Source organism: Vicugna pacos, chromosome 8 (assembly GCF_048564905.1).
Source record: "Vicugna pacos chromosome 8, VicPac4, whole genome shotgun sequence".
Taxonomy (NCBI): Eukaryota; Metazoa; Chordata; class Mammalia; order Artiodactyla; family Camelidae; genus Vicugna; species Vicugna pacos.
The window spans coordinates 45241123-45263478 of record NC_132994.1 but is presented as its reverse complement, the minus strand read 5'-3'; the positions used below and the strand labels follow the sequence as shown (position 1 = coordinate 45263478).

The following is a 22356-nucleotide window of genomic DNA, read 5'->3' as shown; positions in this document are numbered from 1 at the left end:
AGTAAAATTCTCCCTCCCCTTTAGTAATTCATCCTTTACCCATCCCTTTGGTAAGTTCAGTGAAATTTCTGGCAGCTTCTCCTAGAAGTTTTGTTTATTTCCTTAAAACTTAAAAAGTCACACTAACAGAAATTACTACCAGAGATAAGGAACATTGGGATCTTACAAGATAATGGGGCTAGAATAATATTTCACAAAGATAAGGCAGGTTTCTTTCATAATGTCTTTCCTGATGTGTAAGTGACATTGTTGCTCTTGATAACTTTTAAATGGATATCTGGTATACTTCATTCTGTTAGGAGTCTTTTCTTATTATAGAAATAAGCAAGTACAGCATTGATTCTGCAGTCAAAGAGTTAAGCTTCTGCACTCTCAGACTTCTTTCAAGGCTACGGGTAATATCCTGCCTTTTTTCTGCATTGAACTGCTGTGCCATAATCTTTACTATATCTAAAACCTGTATCAGTTAGGGTCCAATCAGAAAAAGAGAAAGTACTCTAGGAGTTTTGTAAACTGAATTTATAAAGAAGGGAACTGATTACATACATGATGGCAGAATGGAGAAGTGGCACCGGGAATGCTGAGGATGAGCAAAAATTAGCAGGAACAGAAGACCACTCCTGGTTCCAGGCTGGAGACAGAGAACAGAGGCGGTGCTGATGGGGCCCCGACCACAGGCTTCTGTTAGAACCTGGAACCACAGTAAGCACAACCAGCAGCACACAGAGGAGATGGGGTCATGCCTGGGATCGCTGGCATTTGGGGAGAGGAAATGAGATACATGGGTTCTCATTTCTTTTTTTTTTTTTTTTGCCAATTTTCCATCAATCAGAAGAGCCCCACTGGCTAAACTTAGAGAGAAGCCAGGTGATATGGAGCCTGAAAAGGTCAGGTCTCTTGAGATTTAAAGCAGAGCACTAATATCCCAGGGTCTTATTCCCAGTTCATAGAGATCCAATGACAGGAGACCCGGCAGGGTGGACCAACATGAGCCTAGCCAATGCCCAATGGTCAGAGAAGGGCACAGGGCCATTGACATAGAACTCTATGAGGCTGGAAAGAGGACACAGAGTGAAAAGAAAAAAAAAACAAAGAAGATGGAGGAAGTGGATCTGAGTATCAGAGGTAGTAGGATCTAGACCTCCTGCGTTAGCCTCCACTAGCAAAAACGATGTTTGATAGATGCCACATTGTTTGGGTCTTGCACCTATCAGAGATGAGGAATTTCCGTCAGGCATAGCTGAGACACTGCTTTCCCTGTGGGATCAGTGTGTCTACTCTGGCACCCGAGCTGACAGCCAGACCAGAGGCTTCAGCCTTCCCACTACACTCCAGAACTGACCTTGAGGATAGCCCCGGCAGTTCAGGGAACACATTTCTTCTCTGCAGCTTGTGCAAAATCAGTGACTCTGCTGCAGCCTCGTTCATGAAGGGTTTCATGTTTCCCAGGGAAGGACTTGCACAAGCCCTGTTACCTCACGAGGAGGCCTTACTTCGCCACCCCTGCTTGGACAGGCTCATGACTGCCTCGGTCTTTAACGGAACAGAACTTTAAAACCGCACAGCTGTGTAGTGCCACAAATCCAAACTGCAGCTGCCTCGCCATCTCCATCCCCACCAACCAGGAGTGCATGAGTGCTGGTGCAAGGGGCATGGCTGACACACGCGGCAGAGTTCAGATAAGCCCAGCTTTTCTCTCTGAGATTCTAGAAGGCACAGACACCCCAGACACATAAACGAAAGGAGGCTGGGGTCTAATGCGAGATCTTAGAGTCCTTCTCCGAACTTCAGTGAGGTCCTAAAGTCATTTCCATCTTATGCATGCTCTATTATGGTACTCATCACACAGCACTGCAATTACATTTTAATTACTCATCTTCCCTGCTAGACTAGAAAATATGAGCAGAAGACCTGGGTCTGATTTGCTCGTTGCCATGACCCTTGGGCCTAGGCACAGAATTAATGCTCAAAAATATTTGTTGACAAAAAGAAAGGAAGTGAGGATTGCCATGATAGAATATTGGTGAATGACATGATATGAAGATTTTTGAAACATTGTTTCAAAGCATCCAATGTCAAAGACGACGCTGACATTGAATGACACCTGTTTTTAGTGATAGTTTATGTCTTCCATCTATAAGGCTTGACTAAAGTTCTTGCTAAAGCAACATTTTGCTGGCTCCATGGGTCAGGAAACTTTATTTGTAATCCAAAACCCATATTAAATGAATGACATAATATAATATTGTTTACCAAGCATCCGTCAACATTGCTGACAATGCCAAAGTTGCTTCACTGAGAAGGATTTGTTGATTAAGAAGTTAATTTGTAGGGAAGTATGGTCAAATTTAACCAATAGATCCATTTTAAAGGCAACATGTCTTCTTTTATAAATTAGGACACCTCTAGATAAAAACAAACATCATTAATAGCATGGATTTTTATGTCATTTTCCCATAAAACACTAAACATCAAAGATAAATTATACTTAACAATATTAGACAAATACTTCTTAAAAAACGTGGCTCTAAGAGGCATCTTATTATTTGTCTTGTATTGTGCTGGGAAGAATGGAGCTGGTTGTGAGGAGGGCATTTAAATGTGCGGCAAGCTTCTAGGCACTGACATAAGAACATTTATCCCTGTCGTATGTTCTCGGATTTATTAAAGAGAAAAAAACCTTCAAATTTGAAAATATGGATCAAATTAAATTTGCTTTGAGGAAATATATAGTGCACACATTCGAGACTAATTCTCCTTGTAAGGAGGTATTTAATACAATCTTTTAATATACGAATGTATTTCACACTGTGGGGTTCTATCTGCTTAGCATTTGCCCATTTTTTTATAAAAACATTTTGCATTATTCAAACCAAAAAATAAACAGTAGATCAAAAACAACTTATGTTCTTTGCTGTAAAAATTGTTGACTCAAGTGTATTACAATAATCTCACTGAGAAGCCATTTTCCGAATCTCATTTAATCACACTTGGATAAAAGGAAATCATTTTGTATGTCTTTGCATGTGTGCATGTGGCTCAAAGGAAGTGAATATGGTATGTGATTTCTGTTTTAGCAGGGCCTGGTTTTTGTCAGAGTTGTGAATTTGTAACTTTTTTCGTTTAAGCAGTATTAGATCTCCAGTTAGGCGGCTCTGAAATCTCAATTCCCTGCACACAAACACTTCAAATTCCTCCCCAAATCTTAAAACTGTTCACTGTTCCTATGGCCTTTCCTGCTACCTACAATCAGAATTCTCCCTTACATTCTACATTCAGACTCCAGTATAAGCCAAGCACAGGGACCCGTAGATGCGATGTCTCTCGGGGGGTCTATATTTGAACCAAGAGCAAAAGCTTAGCCTAGAGATTAAGTTCTAGATAAAATGCAAGGCAGCCCTGAAGCTTTTGAGCCATTAGGTTCCTGAGGCCTGGGACTCATGCTCTGTGGAAAGAGGTGCTTCCTCTGACAAGAGAGTTCTCTGCTTCTTCATTCAGAAAATGTCCTTCTCCCCTTTCTTCCTGAATTCTGCATTTCTTTCACTTCCTAAGATGATGATGGTATCAACCATATCTTCTCACGAACTGATGGAAGCTAACAGAGAATATCATTACCCTGGCTGAATGAGAAACAGCTTTTCCAATTATCATCTGCTCTACCTCAATATTTTTTCTGGTTTGATTCTTCATCTGTTATGTAGAATCTGTGACGGTTCTTTTTGGAATAGGTACTGATACCTAAATGAAATGAAATCCATCTGGCTGAGCAAAAGCAGATGTCAGAGCACAGTAATACCTTTATTGAGCGTATTAAAGTGTTACCACTTCATTAATTCACGTTAATGCAATATTCATTTAATTAATCCATATAATTGATCAATTTGTTAGCCTGTTTATGTAACAAATATACAGAGAGCACCTACTGGCACTGTTCTCAGTGCTTAGAAGACTCAAATGAAAAAGAAAAGCCCCTTTTTTAAATGGAGAAATAGGCATTACACAAGTCAACAAATAAATGTAAGAAGTAATGCCAGACTACGGTAAGTGCTATCATTAGAAGTAAAGATAGATAACAAAAGTGAGAGCTGGAGGAGCCATTTTTGACCCAATAGTCTAAGAAGATCTTTTTGAAGAGGGGACCCTTAACTGGAGGCCTAAATGAAGAGTCCTCGGGCATGAAAAGGTCTGAGAACAAGGCTCTGGGCTGAGGAAATAACCCATAATAAGGACCTGAGACAAGAATGTTCACGGAGGGTTGAGGAACAGCAGAAGGGAGCAGGCTGGAGAGGAGGCTACAAGGTGCACAGAGGCAGGAGGAAGCAGCGGAGCCCAGCAGGAGTCATTTCAGATGATGCCTTGCACGTCATTGTGTTAAATGCTTTCCTACAGAAGAATCTTTCTTATTATAGCTTTAGAACTACTTTTCTGATTTTAAAAGGACTGTAAATTAAGCCACATATGGCTAACTCATATCTTACTAAAATATACTCTTACTGTTGGATATTTAGGTTGTTACCAGATATTCCCCCCAATGTATATGTGTAAGGCTTTTACAACTTTGCACGTAACACTCTGCCCCAGTTTCTAATTATAGCTATGGCAGGACACTTTAAAGTTGCTTCTTAATTACTAATAACTTGTTTAAAAACAAACATGACTTAAAGCCTCATTGTAGAGAAATAATATAGAAAGCTGATACTAAATAAGCTTATTCAAAGTCAGTTCTCTGAGTCTAATTTGCTTAATTGGTTCAAAGGAACATGGTGCTAAAGCAGTAACAGTTACAGGTGAATGGCTGTGTTGGCTTACAGCACTGCTGCTCAGCCTCACCAGCCGGCATCTCTAAGTTTCATAGGTCATAAGTAACACTCGTCAACCATGCTGATGGCTCAGCATATTCCTATCACTATTATTAGAAAATCAATGTTAAGTCCATTCTCCTGGGTCAATCCATCCATAGACAGTTCCTCTTTTTTTTTTTCCCCCAAATCCCTGACTCCTTACCCCTTTACCACCCAGATTGATGATTCATGCCTTTTATTTTACTGGAGCACATTGAAACAATTGAAAGAGTTTGTTTATTGTCTCACCATCAAGTCTACCAGATTGCCTGCATCTATACCCATCAGCTCTGAATTTTCTCTGCGCAGTAGATGCAAACCCACTTTAGCACTGGACCCTGTCTTCTCTCAGCTACTCAAGAACTTAGTTCTTACACCAATAGTTTCTCCCTCTCATTAGACTGTTTCCATCAGCATGCAAACGTGCTGCAATATCTACACTCAACAAAACATATGAACACAAGCAAACCTCCCTAGACGTCCCTCCGTCTCTCGCTGCAGCCCTATTTCTCTACTCCTTACAGTCCTTGAAGAAGCTGGCTGTACTTACTGTCTTCATTTTCTCACCTCAGCTCCTTTAATAAAGCTTTTGTTAGTATTTCTTCGCCAAATTCACTGTTTGCAAAGTCAAGGATAACTTCCACTTTGCCATATTTAATATTCAGTTTCCAATACTCATTCTTCTCACAATTTATCATCCCTCTCTCTAGGAAGGGCACCTCCTCCAGCAAGTAGAGAGCTTCAGGAAAAACAATTGCAGATCCAACAGACTCTGGAGATCTAAGAGGTGATAGATGTCACAGACAGACTGCCTGCCTATGCTCCAAGTCTTTCCTCGCCATGTTGTTTTTGCTTCAAACACATTCTGGGAGAATATAATTTGAAATTTGGTCCAAAACATGATCAAATAATGATTTGGATTACAGAATATTCTGTGAGAATGTGAAATTCCAAGGCTAAATTTCTTTCATTAATAATATTTTGTATGATCATTTACATTACTTTGTCGTGAGAGATTTTTGTAGCACCAGTGAATTCCAGTTTCTCCTTTTTTCTGAATATGCAATTTTATTTTCCTCCTTTTTCAAACTACCTATGTCTTCAGATTGAGTAATTCCAGAGTTGTCAGGGAAAACACTAGGGTTTTCATTTCATTTACATTTTAGTTTGACTGTTTGATAATGTTTTCCATATAGGATCATGTCCCTTCTGCCTCCATAGAGAGATTTTGATCTTATGCAATACTCAAGAGAATGGAATCATTCAGAAAATAAAATGCTTACAACCAGGAAAGTGATCTAAACCTGGAAAATATTATAACCCTTATAAATCACATTTCTGATGTCTTCCTTCCTTCCTTCCTTCCTTCTTCCTTCCTTCCTTCCTTCCTTCCTTTCTTTCTCTCTCTCTTTCTTTCTCTCTCTCTTTCTTTCTCTCTCTCTCTCTTTCTTTCTCTCTTTCTTTCTTTCTTTCTTTCTTTCTTTCTTTTTCTTTCTTTCTCTCTCTCTCTCTTCCTTCCTTCCTTCCTTCCTTCCTTCCTTTCTTTCTTCCTTCCTTCCTTCCTTCCTTCCTTCCTTCCTTTCTTTCTCTCTTCCTTCCTTTCTTTCTTTCTTTCTTTCTTCCTTCCTTCCTTTCTTTCTTTCTTTCTTTCTTTCTTTCTCTCTTTCTTTCTTTCTTTCTTTCTTTCTTTCTTTCTTTCTTTCTTTCTTTCTTTTTCTTTCTTTCTTTCTCACATGACCTGGACTGGCTTTTTTTTTTGGTTGGGGGGAAGGAATTAGGGTTGTTTATCTTATTTTAAGTAGGGATTGAACCTAAGACCTTGTGCATGCTAAGCACACACTCCACCACTGAGCTATACACTCTCCCCTCTTTTTTTCACTTTTCTAAAAGAAACCTATAAAAGTGCTACAACTCTCATTTTTAATAAATGATGTAATTAGTCACAGACTGGGGGCCCATCTTTCCAGGGTTAGAAGATTGCAGCAAAACACTCTTTTCTTATCATTGCATAAGCAATTATGAATTTTTTACATTGTACATTCACATCCATTATGCCTATTAGATAACATGTTTATTAGATAATATTCTATTAGATCATATTCTGCTATCTTTCATTATGCTGATTAGATAATATTCTGCTATCTTTGTTTTGAAAATGGTGCTTCTGGCTTTACAACTTTTGAGGAATATCTTAAAGAGAAAAAAATCCCCAGTAGTTCTAATTATTTGGTTGTTTGGCAATATTAAACTCAGCTTTTTTTTTTCCCCCGTTGAGAAGAAGGAAACAGGAAGCAAAAGGACAAGAAGAATCGGACTCATTACGCTTCACGCTATGATGCCACAGTTAACATACTATATAAATGCGTTAAAAAGTCAGTAGTAGGGGATCTGGATATACAGAATGCTTAATGGATTAATTTTAGCGCTCATGAAATTGGAGTGCAAAAGCTCCAGTCCATCCATTTCGCAGGCTGCCTGACAAATCTAGTGCATGGGGCGCACCCTCATGGGGACCTCAGCCCTTCCGAGGGCCTCGCCAGCTACAGCTCTCTTCAGGAGCAACTGCGGAGTGTGCCAAATTGTGTGACATTGGTTCCCCTCTCGGGACTAACTGAGAGCACCAAACTCATTCTCGCTTGTGATTCAAATAAAAGATTTGAGGACCTGTCACTGGAGATTTTTCGGGCAGGGTGGAAGAGGGACAGAGTGTCTCTATGGTATCAATGCAGCTCCTTTGCTATGAGATGCCTAGTTTTTACACTATGAGAAAGGATGACATTTCTTGAAATACCTCCTAATTACTTCAGTTTTATATATTATACTACCTATGAGTGTGAAAACACTAGAGTCCTGCAATTACCATTAGACTCGTTCCTCTAGCAGGTTACATGTGCTAATGAAGGAAAAAACCTAATTATAATTCTATAAATGGCTGTTTATCAGTGAGTCACCCTCCTCCTTTTACCCTTCTAAGCTGCTTTTCTGGCTGCATCAGGCTGTATACACATTCTGCTTTTTTAAATGTCGAAAACGAATCTTTAAAGAGGAGAAGGGGGAGTAACACTTCGAATGCTACTTTGGAATGTAGAGCAACGTCAGTATTTCAAAATTTCTTCATACAGTTCTCAATCAGGAAAGAGATTTAAAGAGCCTCATTTTCTTTGTATTGCTTTACATCTAATCAAGGTATTTACTAAACATTGCTCCCTGGTTACCTATAGTGAAATGAACTACTAATCCAAATGCTTAACTGCATTTTCCATGTAAATTTTAAATACAGGACAGAATAGAGGAGGTTTGTTACCATATCAAAGGCATGGAACATAGTCACTTATTTGCTCTTTTTGGCCAAATAACCCTGGCTGCTAGAAGCAGAAAAAATTGATTTATTTCACTATTTAATATCCCTTGAGTTGTATTTTTCTGTAATTTCCCACAGTTCATCAAAGCATCAATTGTCCCTGAGTGAATTCACAGACAAAGAGATTGACATTCTGCCCTCCAAAGCTAATTTAGTTGCCAAATGAGTTCCAGGGGTCATGTTAGGATGATGCTTTACATTGAAGACGGGGATTTTGATAAGGTTATCCCAGCCTGAAAACACACTCGGGGCTGGGGTGGACCATCCTGAATTGGACATAATTCTCTAGTAAATTCTGTCACTATTTCAGGATCTAAGAGCCCACTTAATACAAGATCATTCTAATCTAGACAAATTATTTCATAGTTTTTAAAAAAAATTACAGTGGTTTTCAGTTTCCTTTTTAAATCCAAATATTTCTAAATTTAAAGCCATGGAATTCTTAATGCAAACAAATTCTTTACTTTTACACAGCTTTCTGAATGATAAACCCAGAAACAGCATAGCTGTTTTAATGTGGCACAGAATAAAAAATTGCTGTTCTAGGTGATCCCTGACTAGGCTTTGAAGACAAAAGGGATGGCAATTACTTAGACCACATTTGTGTCTGTTTTCTTTTTATTTCCAGCAGGATGCTATCTTTGAATATTAATCTCTGTGCTTTTATTTTCCGTACTTAACTTTTGCAAACTTTACCTGTTGAGTCAGTGACATCTTTCTTGCTTCAAAGAGAATTAAATCATTGTTTTAATAGGAATGCAAAAAGAAGAAAAGTGGTTGATGCTTAATCATTTTTCTTTGACCTCCAAAAGAAACTCTCAAAGCCCACATCAGAAATAATAGCTTTGAAACCAAAGCTTTTGATTTATCAGAGAAAATAACAGGTTAACTGAAAAAAGTTTGGGTAAGGAAAACTGCACGTAGTGTATTTATTAAGATTGAATTAGAAAGAGAACAGATAAGACCAAAAAAGCTCAAATCTAGGGAGAACAGATTAGGAGGAGCTGGAGTAGCGGGGAGAGGATGTGCCTTTGAATGAGTAGAAGCTCTTCAACGTGGAGAGCAGCGGAGTCAACATTCTGAGGCTGTCACGTTGAACTCTGCCAGCAGCATGGAGACCCAGAAGAGTCAAGTCAATACCTGGAGACCATTCTGCTATTCCAGGGAGCACAGGTTGACTGTTCTCATTGCTCTGCGGGAAGACCTTCTACCAACATCTTACATGCATGGTGCCTGTGAATCACCAATAGAAACAGTGCTTGCTCACGCCCCAAGACTCTACTAATGCTCATGGAGATTCTACTGTGTGGAAAGTTCACTCTCTTTTCAATACCCAAGATGCTTTTAAGCCCCACAAAAGAAAGGATGAGATTCTTAACACCCACAGGGACCTTTGAAGGGGGAATTACCAAGAGGGAAAGACATCAAAGTAAGAAAGTACGAATTAGGGCAGCTAATTTACCAGAGTCACAGACGCTGTGTATGCCATCTGGCTCTTGTGGAGAAAGAGAAAGCAAATCAAGTATTAGAGGAAATAGCAGACATGTGAAATGGTTTACACTGTATTAACCACAAGAGTAAGAAGGCAGAAATCCAAGCGAGAATTCTCAGTACATTTGTGAGTCTCAATGAGAGCTTCATGGAGTCTATATAAGACTTTTGTTACACTGGGAATAGGGGTCCTCAGCTTCTGGAAATTCAATTGTAATTTTTAGAAAAGTATGCACATAAAATAAAATCAGAGGCATGGCCATTCATGGTCTAGTCAGCTATACTGTGTACAAAGGTATGGGGAGGTTTCTGGAAAGGATTCTGCCACATAAATGAAGAATATGTATGATTTGGGTATTAAAAGATGAATTGAAGCACAAATTCTCCCCAGAGCTCTGGACAATCCAGTTTCTTGCTTCACTTGACACCTGGGTTAGAGTCAGTGTTAAGTAATAGAAAGAAGCCAGAAACCAGGAACATTCCTTGTGCTCTATCTAAAGGTCCCAGGTAATCTAATCCTTACAAAGCAAAGAATATTCAATGAACAAATAAGAACGTCATCACGCGGGAGTTTGTTAGGGGTAAAACAACTCAGGCCTCATGCCAAAGGAGTCAGAACCCGTACTTTAAAAAGACCTCTAAATGATTCATATGATTGTTACTCTAGAGAAGTACTGACCAGCTGCTCAGCTTTTTCCTTGCCCTCCTACCACAGAGTGCTGGGCACAGCCCCGACAGATGCAGATTCCATGCAACAGTGCAGTAGGAGGGAGCACTTCCAGCAGCTTTATTTGGGGAGCTAGACAGTTACTGAAATCTACTTTACTACAATTTGATTTCATCCCAGTGAACACTGTTCATATATCTGGCATTTCCCTTTGTCTTGAGGATGAATGAAACACGTTCCCTACATTGAAGAAGGGACAGTTAAGCAAACAGGTCATTAGAATACATTGATAAGAGCAACCTGTTAACGTTTGTTTTATGATGTATCAAATGGGCTTATTTAGAAACATCTAAAAACATTTTAATCCAGTAATCTGTAAGTTATTTGACAATCACATATGTCTCCAATAAATGTTATATTGGATTCATAAGATGAGATGGGAGACATTCCCATCTCATTCTTTGAAAAAGTTTGTGTAAATTTACTATAACAATCTTACATGTTTTTAGGAATTCACTAGTGAAGCTATGTGAACATGATTTTTTTTTCTGTCAAAAGGTTTTGATTAATGATTCAACCCCTTAATGGATAAAAGAGTATTCAGGTTCATAATTTATTTTAAGTTGTATTTTTCAAAATATTTGTCCACTTCATTCTGATTGTCAGATATATTGGCTTAATCATTTCATAATATACTCTCTCACTACCTAATCTATATGGTCCTTTGTAATATTAGTAAAATATGGTTTTACTTAATTTTCCCTTGATCTTTCTTGATAGGGTTTTTAAAAATCAATTTTATGAACATTTTTAAAGAAATAATTTGGCTTTACTAATTATTTTCCTGCTGTATGTTCATTGAGCTCTTCTCTAATCTTCATTATTTCAATCCTTCTACTTTGGGGGGAGTTCATTTGCTGTTCCCGTACTAACTTCTGGATACAGAAGCTTAGATCATTAATTTTTCAGCATTTCTTCTCTTTTAATATCTTCATAGTAAGCCATACAGTTTACTCTAAGCAACTCTTTATTAACTTCATGTCCCCAAGATCTGATCCGTTCAAAACATTTTTTAATCTTCATTATAACCTATTGGGCCCATAATTTATTTGAAAGTGTACTGCTTAATTTCTAAGCAATCAGGTTTTCTAGCTTAATTCCACAGTGGTCAGGGAATGCGGGATAAATAATGGTAAATCGTTCTATATTTTGAGCATTCTATGTTTTGAATCATTTTATAACTGAATATTCTATATGCCTTTGAAAATAATATATTCATATTTATTTTTTGGTATAGCATTCTATGTATGCCAATTAAGTCTGCTGGGTTATGTATATATTTCACATCCTCTGAATTTTGATCTGACTGATGTATTCAGAGAGGAGTTTTAAAATCTTCCACTGTGATTGTGGCTATGGCTATTTCTCCTTTTAATTCTGTCAATTTTTGCTTTATATATTTTGAAGCTATTTTATTCACGTAATTCTGATGGCATTTATCTTCATGTGGATTAACCTTTTTATCATTATGACGTACCCTCTTTTTTGTTTTTAGTAATGCTTCTTGCCTTAAACACTACTATGTGTAATATGAAAATTATTACACTTTTTGTGTGTGTTCCCATGGTATATATTTTCTAAACTTTTTAATTTAAGTACTTATATTCAAGGTTTATCTCTTATAGACAACATACACACAGGTTTTGTATCTTCATCTAGATTGACAATCTTAGTCTTTTAACTGGAGTATTTTATTTATTTACATTTAATATAATTATAGATATATTTGGGATTATTGCATCTATCTTGGCATTTTTCTCTTGTTGAACGGCGCTTTTTTTGTGAGCTTCTCTCCTTAGTTCCACTTGTTAATCAGTTATTTCTATTAAATTTTTTCACCCATAGTTGGCCTTTGGTACCTATGCTTTCTTTTAGTCATTACTCTAGAAATTATTAATCTTTAAAATATTATAATCTAATATAAACATTACCTTTGCCATTTCTATAATGCTAGAAACTTAGAACACTTTCACTCCTTACAACCTTTTGTGTTATTGTTGTCACCCATTTTAGTTCTACAAAATTGAATTCTGAAATACTATGATTTTGTGTTTTTTTACTCACATATTTATCCTTTCTATTATCTTTTTTCTTTCCTGAAAATTCATTTATCTCTCTAGGATGTTTTCCCTTCTGTCTGAAGAACTTCTTTTAGTATTTCTTTTAGTGCATGTTCGCTACTAATGAATTATCTTAGTTCTTGTCTGAAAATGCTTTTATTTCACTTTTATTATTGAAGAATATTTTTGCAGGGTATTGGATTCTAGGCTGTCACTTTTAAAGCACATTACAGGTGCCATTCAATTGCCTTCTGGAGTCACTATTTCCGTTGAAAAATCAATTGTCGGTCTCTTTGTAGTTCCTTTGAAGGTAACACGTATTTTATCTTTGGTGGCTTTTAAGATTTTTTTCTTGGACTTTAGTTTTCAACAGTGCTAGGAGTCTATACCTGGATGTGATTTTCTTCATATTTATTCCACTTAAGATCTGAAATTCTTGAATCTGTGGGTTGATGTAATCAGTTTTGGAAAACTCTGCCATTATCACTTCAGATGTTGCTTCTGTCCAATTCTATCTTTCCTCTCCTTCAAGCGATTCAACTATTTGTATATTGCATCTTTAGCTGAGTCCCGTATGTTTCTGACATCCTTTTAATAGTTTTATTCTTATCTTTTTGTGTTTATCAACCTCTCTCAGAGCTTCAGTTGGATATTTTCTATTGACCCATCATCCTCCAGTTCACCGATCTTGTCTTCCACCATTTTAAATCTACTATCAAACACAGCTAATGTGTTCTTAATTTTAAATATTACATTTTTTCAGTTATAGAATTTCCATTTTATTCTTTCTTTAGATTCCAATCGTCTTAGGGTAAATTCTTCACCTTTCAATATATTAGTTCTAGTTTTTCCCATTTTTTCCTTCAACATTTTAAGAACTTATCAGGTAATTACAACGTCTGAGTCACCTGTTGGTCTGTTTCCATTGCCTATTTTTTTTCTTCACTCTTAGTACTGAGGTTCTCTCTTTTAGCATGTGTAGGAAGTTTCAGTTACCTGATATCATCCATTTAAATAAATTATAAGATGATGCTATCTTTCTAGTAAGGTATTTTTCCCTTTCCCTATGCTAGCCAAAAAAAGTGATGGCTGATTAGCTTTATTTCACTCAAGGACTGTGCTGAGTTGAGCCTGGATTTTAGCCCTGGTAATGTTTAGTGTACCTCTCCTTTCCGCCTGGCGTGTTACCCAGGATTTCTCAACTGTAACTCTAGTTTATTCTGCATAGCCCCTCTGTGATCTTCAATCTCCATTTTGTAAGACTGTCAAAAAGTTTTAACTCTGCTTTTCAATCTTTCCATTTAGACTTTCAACCTTATACAGAATTCATCAAACACCCTAACAAGAAAATCGTCTGTGTGTTGGAGGCCCTTTCCCTTAAAGCTATGCTGATTTATACATAGCCCTGAAATAACCTTCTGTGGGTTTAAAGCTGGGATTCGTAGCCTCCTTCTGCAACCAGAATCAGCAAATGCCCCCAGAGTATAGCACCTTCTAAAGGTTACCTTGTCTTTTCCCCAAGTATCATTACTTCAGCACATCTCTACTGTTTTTGATTTGTTGTTGTCCAAAGTTTACAACACACACACATACACACACGCACAAACACTATGTAAATAATAAAAACATGTGCTTCTTGCTTCATCTCATGGTCAATCTGTAAAGATTTCTGTAGCCTCTCCAACACAAAAATTGTTTCTTCTTTTATTTATTTTTTGAAATGAATTTTGCATTTTTTTTTCTTTTCTTCTCTGAGTAAGAAGTGAATTAAGGCAGTTGGATTCTTTGGGGATGATGATAAATCTTTTTGGACATGTTGAATTTAAGGTGACAATGGAATTGACATGACACAAGCAGAAAGTTGGAGGTGTGTGATTTTAACTTAGCAACAAGGTCAGGACTGAAGATATAAATCTGGTAGACACATGTGTAGAGATGATAGTTTAAATTATGGCAGTGAATTGCATTTTCAAGTAAAAGACCGTAAACAGAGAAATAGAAATGTCCAAAGACCCTATTCCTCATTTTAGGGATCTTAAAAGGAAGTGGAAAAAAGTAAGCAAACAAAAGAGACCTGAAGAAGAAAATGAGCAGTTTAAGTCAATGCACTATTAACAGAAACAAGAGAATAGAGGCAGTTACAGTTTGGCCAAATTATCATAGGTTGGTTCGTTTCTATTTTGGGGGGAAAATTATATCGTATTTAATTGTTAATAACATGTAGGACACTTACCCTACATCCGGAAGAAAAATCAATACTGATGATTGGAAAATAAATTTTTTCTAATTTATTTAGAGATAGTTAATTGAAGTTTTCTTAGACTACCTGCATTTTATAGTAAGAAAAGTAAAATATTTTAAAAAAATGAGTCTAATTAATTATCCTCTTTTAGCTTTAAATCAATTATCAGAGGTATTCTTCATTAGTAATCGCAAAGATTTTTTACTTTTTGAAGAACAGCATCAATTCAAATAAAAAAATGACTAAAACAGATGTCTCTCCCTACCACCTTTTTCCATATGAAATCATAACAGCAAATTTTGATACAAGCATTGATTTCATTGAGAAGAAAATATCCAAACAGCAGATGCCTCTCAAATGAATAATTCATTTTTTATACAAGGAATAAAACTGGGATTGTTGCAATAGTACATTGTTCCACACAGCACTCGCATGTGGTTTTAAGGATTTGTTTCCTATTTCCTACACTGTATGACAGGTTTTTTCCTCTTCCTTTCTCTTACATTTGCAAGACTGCAGTCAAAGCTTAAATAGGCCACATTCTTACATGGCCTTTTTATATACCAATTTTTTTAAATAAAAATTTATATCTAGATCTCAGAAGCAACTATCAAAATTATTAAAACAAGACAGCTTTCCCGACGTTGCTATTAAAAGCATTCATTAGGTTTAATTGATTGCTTTAGGCTATGTTTAACAAGATAAGTTTCTGACAATATAATGAAGCCTGAGAGATATATACCTGCATCCCTAGTATCAAAGGGTTAAATACCAACAAATTGGGTTGTTTTAAGTGTAAAATAATCCCTTGGTTACTCCTTCATGATCTGTAAGTTAACTGCCTTATTTCTAAAGATAGGCAGTACATCATTTATTAACGGTGCCCATGACTTACAAAAGTAGAAACCTAGATCTCAAAAGAGTCAAAAAAAAAAGTGTTAGGGTAGAATCTCAGCCTATGAGTAATTTACAATTGTAATACCAATTTCAACAGAATACAGTTTTTTTTCAGATACCACAAGAGCACTCATTTTATCCTGTGTATAACTATTCAAAAACTATTTCATAAATTTCATTTTCCCAACTGATGTACCTAATAGGTGAGTTGCCGTGTTCTACATGTTTTCCTTCTAACAATGTACTTTGACGTTAACTACAGAACAAATAGCAGATCTCTTCTATTCTCAAAATTACTCAACTAAGTAGATAGCTGGAATTAGTTCCTATTTCTCTCTATTTGATTTGTGAGCAAGAGAATCACGACTAACCAGAATAATACCACAGAACAGTATGACTATTTACATGAGGAATTCTCAAAACTATTCACCCAATAGAGCAGGTCACTTTCAATACTCAAAGGCAGCTGCCTACAAAATTAGCAAACACTTTGGGTTATAAATTATGCCATCTCTGTTTCATTAACAGAACATCTATTAAAATATCGTCCCAGAAAGTAACACACTGTAGGATGTTTTAAGATATTTGGTTACAACACTAATATCTAAACCATTAATGGAAATAATGTGGAAATAATTATTATGCAATATATATGTTTATTTGTTGCTGTCATATTATGTACTAATTTATGATATCCCAAAATTTTTTTGATATCACTGAGATAAAATTTTTTAAAAGCAGTTTCTCGAGTTGATTTGTTTTACTTTTTCTTAAATCTCATGGGTATAATAATTAAAATGTATTAATTGATAATTTAATAGTAATGCTGGATTCACATAGAATTTTTGATGAACAAAATGTATTATCTATACAGTTATGTGTACGAAGAGAACTGAAGGTCAGCCAGGTCAGTCCTGTGTACCATATTATTGTAACTAAGTCATTTTCATTCCTGAAGGTACATACCAGGTTGGTTAATGATGCTAACACCCGTCCCTCTTATAAGTACATGGCAGGCAGTTTATCAGTAAAAGCAGAAAGACACTGGAAAATGACAGCACAAAATTCTAACCTCTAAGGGATGACTAAAGTTCGCCTTACTGTTTTACCTCTTTTCATCACTTCTTGCCAATACGTATTATGAAGGAATCACCTCTTTACAAAATGTTTTACGGAAATAAATACACTTCTTTCGCCTATATAAAAACCACAGAATTTCTTCCCTGATTCTACTTCCCATATTTCTCTTTTAGCCTCAAACAAACTGACCCATTCATATGGTCAAATGATTTTATTTTTTTGGTGAGGTGAGGGAAAAAAAAGCAGTTTATATTCTGTAATCTAAGTATTATCAGCAGTTTCAGGACTCCCATTTTTGAGCTTTCATATATCGGTACATTTTTCAATCACCACTGCTTCCTTCTGGCACTGTATTACTTGAAGAATGTGAGGCAGTTGCAGAAGCTAAAGAATTAAATGGCATAAATACACCTTTCTCAAACCCTCTGAGTAGGAAAGGGAGGAAAAACCGGTAGAGATAACAATATAACTTTGCCCTTTATGGTTTTCCTTTAGATTATTTGTTAAAAGGAAATTATTAAATTTTCACGTGCTCTGCAGAGCCTAGCCTTGGTTTATAAGATGAAAAATAAAGGAACTATTATTAACTGCTTCATTGCCACGGGAGAGTCATTACCTGCCTATGTACATCAGAAGAATTCTTACTCATTTGGGTTGTAACTGTCTTGAACCCTAATGTTTTAGGATGTGCCCTCACTGTGGTTTCAATGCCCATGTCCAAGGTCACGAGATCACAAGCTTTATTCTGTGCCTGCAGTCATCCTATGGAACAATAAGCAAAATCACAGAACATTTGTGCAGCCAGCTTAGCTCAAATCTCTCTCCATTTTTTTTTAATATTAAACAAACTTTCTGGTCTGCTAGATCATTTTACTCAGTCAATAAGCCTGAATACCTGTCTTCCAATTATTGAGGTGATTATTTAAAATCAAAAATGTCATTATAAGTCATTTTAGTGAGGAATCTCTTTGAACAAAGTGGATTATACAGCAGAGATGTATAAACTGGGTAAAGGAATTCAAGTCCCGGGAAGCACGTTTGCTTTCCTGGCATAGAGGGAATGTGAGTTTGAAGTAGGAAATTAAGTGTCCTTCCTAGATCTGCTTGAACAATTCCTTTTTACTGTTCACGGCATCTTTAGGAAAGGACTACCTGCTGCTAAGAGCGTGGAACACGATGCCCAGCAAGAATCGCAGAAAGGCCATCCACCAGGGCAGATTTTGCAGGAGGCCACAGTGAGGACTTGTCCAAAATCTGATTATAAAACTATAGGTTCCAAAAACGTTGGGTCTATCTCATACTGTAACATTAACGTCTTATTTTATCCCTCATCATTTTCCATTGAAAAGAAAAAAAAAGTTAAGATTATTTATATTCAGTATTGCAGTTGAATAATAAATACACATACTTGAAAATGCTCAGTGTGATTTTTGAAACTCCTGGATGCTAGATTATAAATGTGTATTACCATTATCCCCACCCCCTGCCCCACAAAATACATAGTCCTGCAAAGGCAGTTCCTGGCAACTTTTTAGCTGTTTTAGCCTTTTAAAGCAGATTATCATCTCTGGGTTTTAAAAATGTCAACATCTTCACAGGGTCTTCCTGCTCTAAGGGACAGAGAGGTAAAAGAACATTTTACAATATGTATCTTTGAAAGTCAGTATGAAGTAGTACAAGTCTACAACTCCCTCAAGTGTCTCAAACAAGATTAATTACTATTTTGAATGGATTATCTCATTTGATTTATATGCTGTCAATGGCGTTCCGACAGAAGGATGTTGGTGTTAGAACTCCACAAACGGCATTATTTCAGTAGGAAAGCCACCGATGTTAGAAATATAAAAGCAACACACTCATTCAAACACAAAAACACACTCACATGAGGACAGCACAAAATAAAGAAACCTAAATGAAAAAGTATTTCAAGTCTTTCCTAGACTATTTTATATCATTTATGTAAATAAATTACATCCCTCTGGTAATATTTTATTCAAATAAAACCCATTAATTGTTTGAATTATTATGCTACTATTTGGGTCCAATCAGGAAAAATTTTTAGCAGAGTAATAAGCAAACTAAGTGATTTCAAAAACCTTCAAGATTTTATCTCTGAAAAAATTCCTATTCTGCTTCAGAAATCTCTCATCCGTCAATGTCTTAAAAGTACACAGCATGGTCATTGTAATAATCAATATTTCACATTAGTTTTGTGTAACATAATAAAAACACTTTTTAATGACACACTGGAACATGTCTTGGATGGGAGAAATGCAGAGAGGTAGAGGAAGACACCTTTCAATTTACCTTCATTCGAGGTGCATCTAAGTGACCAGAGCAGGGTGAGACTCTGCCTTACTTAGGAAGAGGCTTGTTAACCCACAACTGATGACTCAGGCAAATCAGATGGCAAATTACCTTTGAGAGGTCCCCAGCCTCCAAATAGAAGCAGATAACAAACACGTTCCACGTAACCCAGAGGACCAGCCAGACAGCATACTGCAGAAAAGCAAGAGTGAAATAACGTATAATTAATTTTGAATCAGCTGAGTAAGATTTAAACAGAACTTGAACTTTTGAACACCAAATCTTAAGATGAGTGGGAAATACTAGATACTGCTTCTTTCTAGGGAATAGGATGAGATGTACATTTATCTCTAGTTTGATTTTTTTTCTTCACTGTTATGAACGCTTACAATATTACAGCTCAAATTTGCTTAGGGACAATTATTTGGGGGGGAGTTTAGACAAAAGAAACAGTATCCCACATTTCTGATTAAGGAGGAACACTTATGGTTTCCACACATCTACAAACATGACGCCCCAACAGATATACCAACCACAATTTGTCAAAAAGAGAACCCTTATCTTCCTTTAGCAAGATCAGCCCCATGTGCGATAACATAGAATCTTTCCACACGTTATCCAGGGTCATCTTCAAATCAGTCTTCATGCCTCTGTCCCATCTAATCAGCTTTCCCTCTCTGGCATCTTCTTTTCATTGATCTCTTCGCCTTCTTATTTTTTTCTCTCATGATCTCCCATCACACTGATCATCTAGTTTTTATTCCTGATTTTATTCTGTTGTCTATTCAGTGTGCTTTCTTCACCAATAACAGATTTTTCTTACCAAGACATAGTCCTGAGCATTCAATTCACTAAAACTTATTAAGCCCCTAGAAGGAAACATGCTAGACAGACACTGAAGACACAAAAAACAATGATAAAGTCTCTGTGAATTCAAGTCAAGTGAAAAGACAAGAAAAGAGACGATTCTTACACAAGAATTATAAAAAAAGATAAGTAGTCTGAGCTCAAGGAAGGAAGACAGGGAGGAGTGGTTAACCTATCCTGAGAGAAGGTAGTCCTGCAAAGTTTAACAGAACTTTCCGCTTTCCGTAAGAGGTGGACCAAGTTGACGTACGGATTTTACCAAATAAAAATGTAAGGGGTCAGAAGGGCTACAGTGGTGGGGGTGCCGTAAAGAAAGAAAGCTGCAAGTGTAAATTTTTAAAAAACGGGACAAGAGGCTACCATGTCAGTCCTCTGCTAAATGACTGTCAATGGTGCCCATTCTTTATATGGTGAGATCCAAAGTTTTTGTTTTATAGTTCAAGGACCTCCATGATCTTGTGCCATGTTATCTTTCCAGACACGTGTTTTCTCTCTCTCAAATCATTATGGATTACATATACATTGGATTACTTGCTGCTCCATGCACATGGAAGGATATTTCTCACCTCTGTGCCATTTTGTATGTTATTCTTTATCCTTTAATAATTTTTCTTTTCCCACGGTACTCCTCTTACCACCCATCAATATTTCATTTTTCTTCAGAGGTCAATATAAATATCATCTCTTGAGGGATATCCAACTGGAAACAGCATACCCCTGCTACAATCAGATCTTGTTTCCTCAAATTCATTCCAAATGTCTTATGTCTAATTGTTTGTATATTTTCTTCCAGTGCACAATGATAAGCTCCTTGAGGGAAAACAATTATTTCAATTTATGTTTATATCCCCACGTTGCTAACTTAGTCCTTTGCACAAAAAAGGTACTCAGAAGACACTGCGTTAGTCAATAATTGAATGAGGCACAACCTGGAGAAAATCTTAACTGGTTTCAGAAGCAGAACTCCTTCCACCCCTCCCAGATCAGGCTTTTATGAGAACACTAAGATCATTCATGTAGTGTGAAGACTGAGAGCCCTAAACGATGAGTTTATGTAATGATAAATTGTGACTCAGCTGTTTTCCAGGTGATGCGTTCATCTGACTGCTGAATATGTGCATTGCTCAGTGACAACAAAGTAAGGGCAAAATTAAATGGCCCAAGACAAAAGAAGGGGTTTGGGAGGTGAGGGCTGTGGACTGGAAATAGGGTCAAGAAGCTGAACAGGCTGCGGTAAGGAACTTCAGTTCTAGAACAGAGATCTCATGAGACATCTAAGTTTGCTCAGCATTGTAAGGTATGAATTCACCTCACAAAAATTTTTTAAATGCTAAAATATAAACTGATTGGACTGTTTTTCAGATTTTGATATTAGTTTTAGAATATAATGGAGCGCTGTGTCCTACTTTAAGAGTAAATAGGTGAAGGGGGGAGAAGTGCCCATAAGTTCCTGTGATTTGGTTTAAGTGTTTGTAAGAAAGAAAGAAAACATGATTGGTCGAAGTGTTTTATCATGTTCTTTGTTCCTCGTGACACACTTTCCCTACCTTACTTTTAAATGAAGAGCCAAATAAGCACAATTTACCAAAAGCCAAAGTAGCAGGATAAGTAAAATACTTGGTAAGGGTGGTTGAAACAGACTGTATTACATACATTAAATATTCCTGAAAACTTGTCATTGGTAGGCAGGTTTCCTAATGAGGCATTAAAGCATGTCAATAGAAAAGGTATAGCTTTTCTATTTTGCAACTGAAATTATATTCTAAGATCGTAAAATGCTGAAAATATTCTCTGTATCCATATAGTACCCACGGCTATAATCACTACTTCACTATATATTAAATACATAATGAGAATTTGGAATTTTCATTCAGATTAAGTTAAATATCACTCATACGAAGTTACTTATAGCCACATGTATGTGTATGTGCAAATGTAAATTATACTTAGTTTTGTTAAAAATTTGAGCTGAAAAATTTATGCTGTAGTCACCAAAGTTAATAATTTTATGGAAAGATAGGTAAGATAATAGGTTACATGCAAATAAATTGTGTGTAGAGATTAAGAAGAACTTGGGACCAAAAGTCTGGGTCACTTAGAAGCTCTGTGGCTATATTCGAGTCTCACCACAGTTTAGTTTCCTCAAATGTAAAACAGTCTTAGTACTAGTAGCAAACTCATGTGGTTTGCATGGAGATGGACTGACAGAATGTTCGAAAGTACTCAACGGTTGAGTTCTTACTACATAATGCTATTTTATTATGATAATTACGTTACATCATTTCCTCTCCTTATTTCAGTAATACATCAGTAATCTCCACATTTTTATTTCTTTAGAATACTAAAAAATATACTTTTTACATTAATTTATGCAAAATATTTTTCCATCTAAATGAACTTGCATGAAACATATTCTTCCCTAGAATAAGTTTCTTTGTTGATACATTAATGCTAATATTGATGGATGAAACAAATCTTTTTTC

General features: G+C 36.4%; 1 protein-coding gene across 1 annotated transcript in view; it reads right to left on the bottom strand.

Annotated features, from left to right (window-relative positions):
- The window catches only part of NKAIN2 (sodium/potassium transporting ATPase interacting 2), an 865819-nt gene that overhangs the window by 365022 nt on the left and 478441 nt on the right, over nt 1-22356 (bottom strand). The window contains exon 4 of the mRNA XM_072965826.1: nt 19118-19198. Within this exon, the coding sequence (XP_072821927.1) occupies nt 19118-19198 (81 nt within the window). The remainder of the gene's footprint in view (nt 1-19117; nt 19199-22356) is intronic.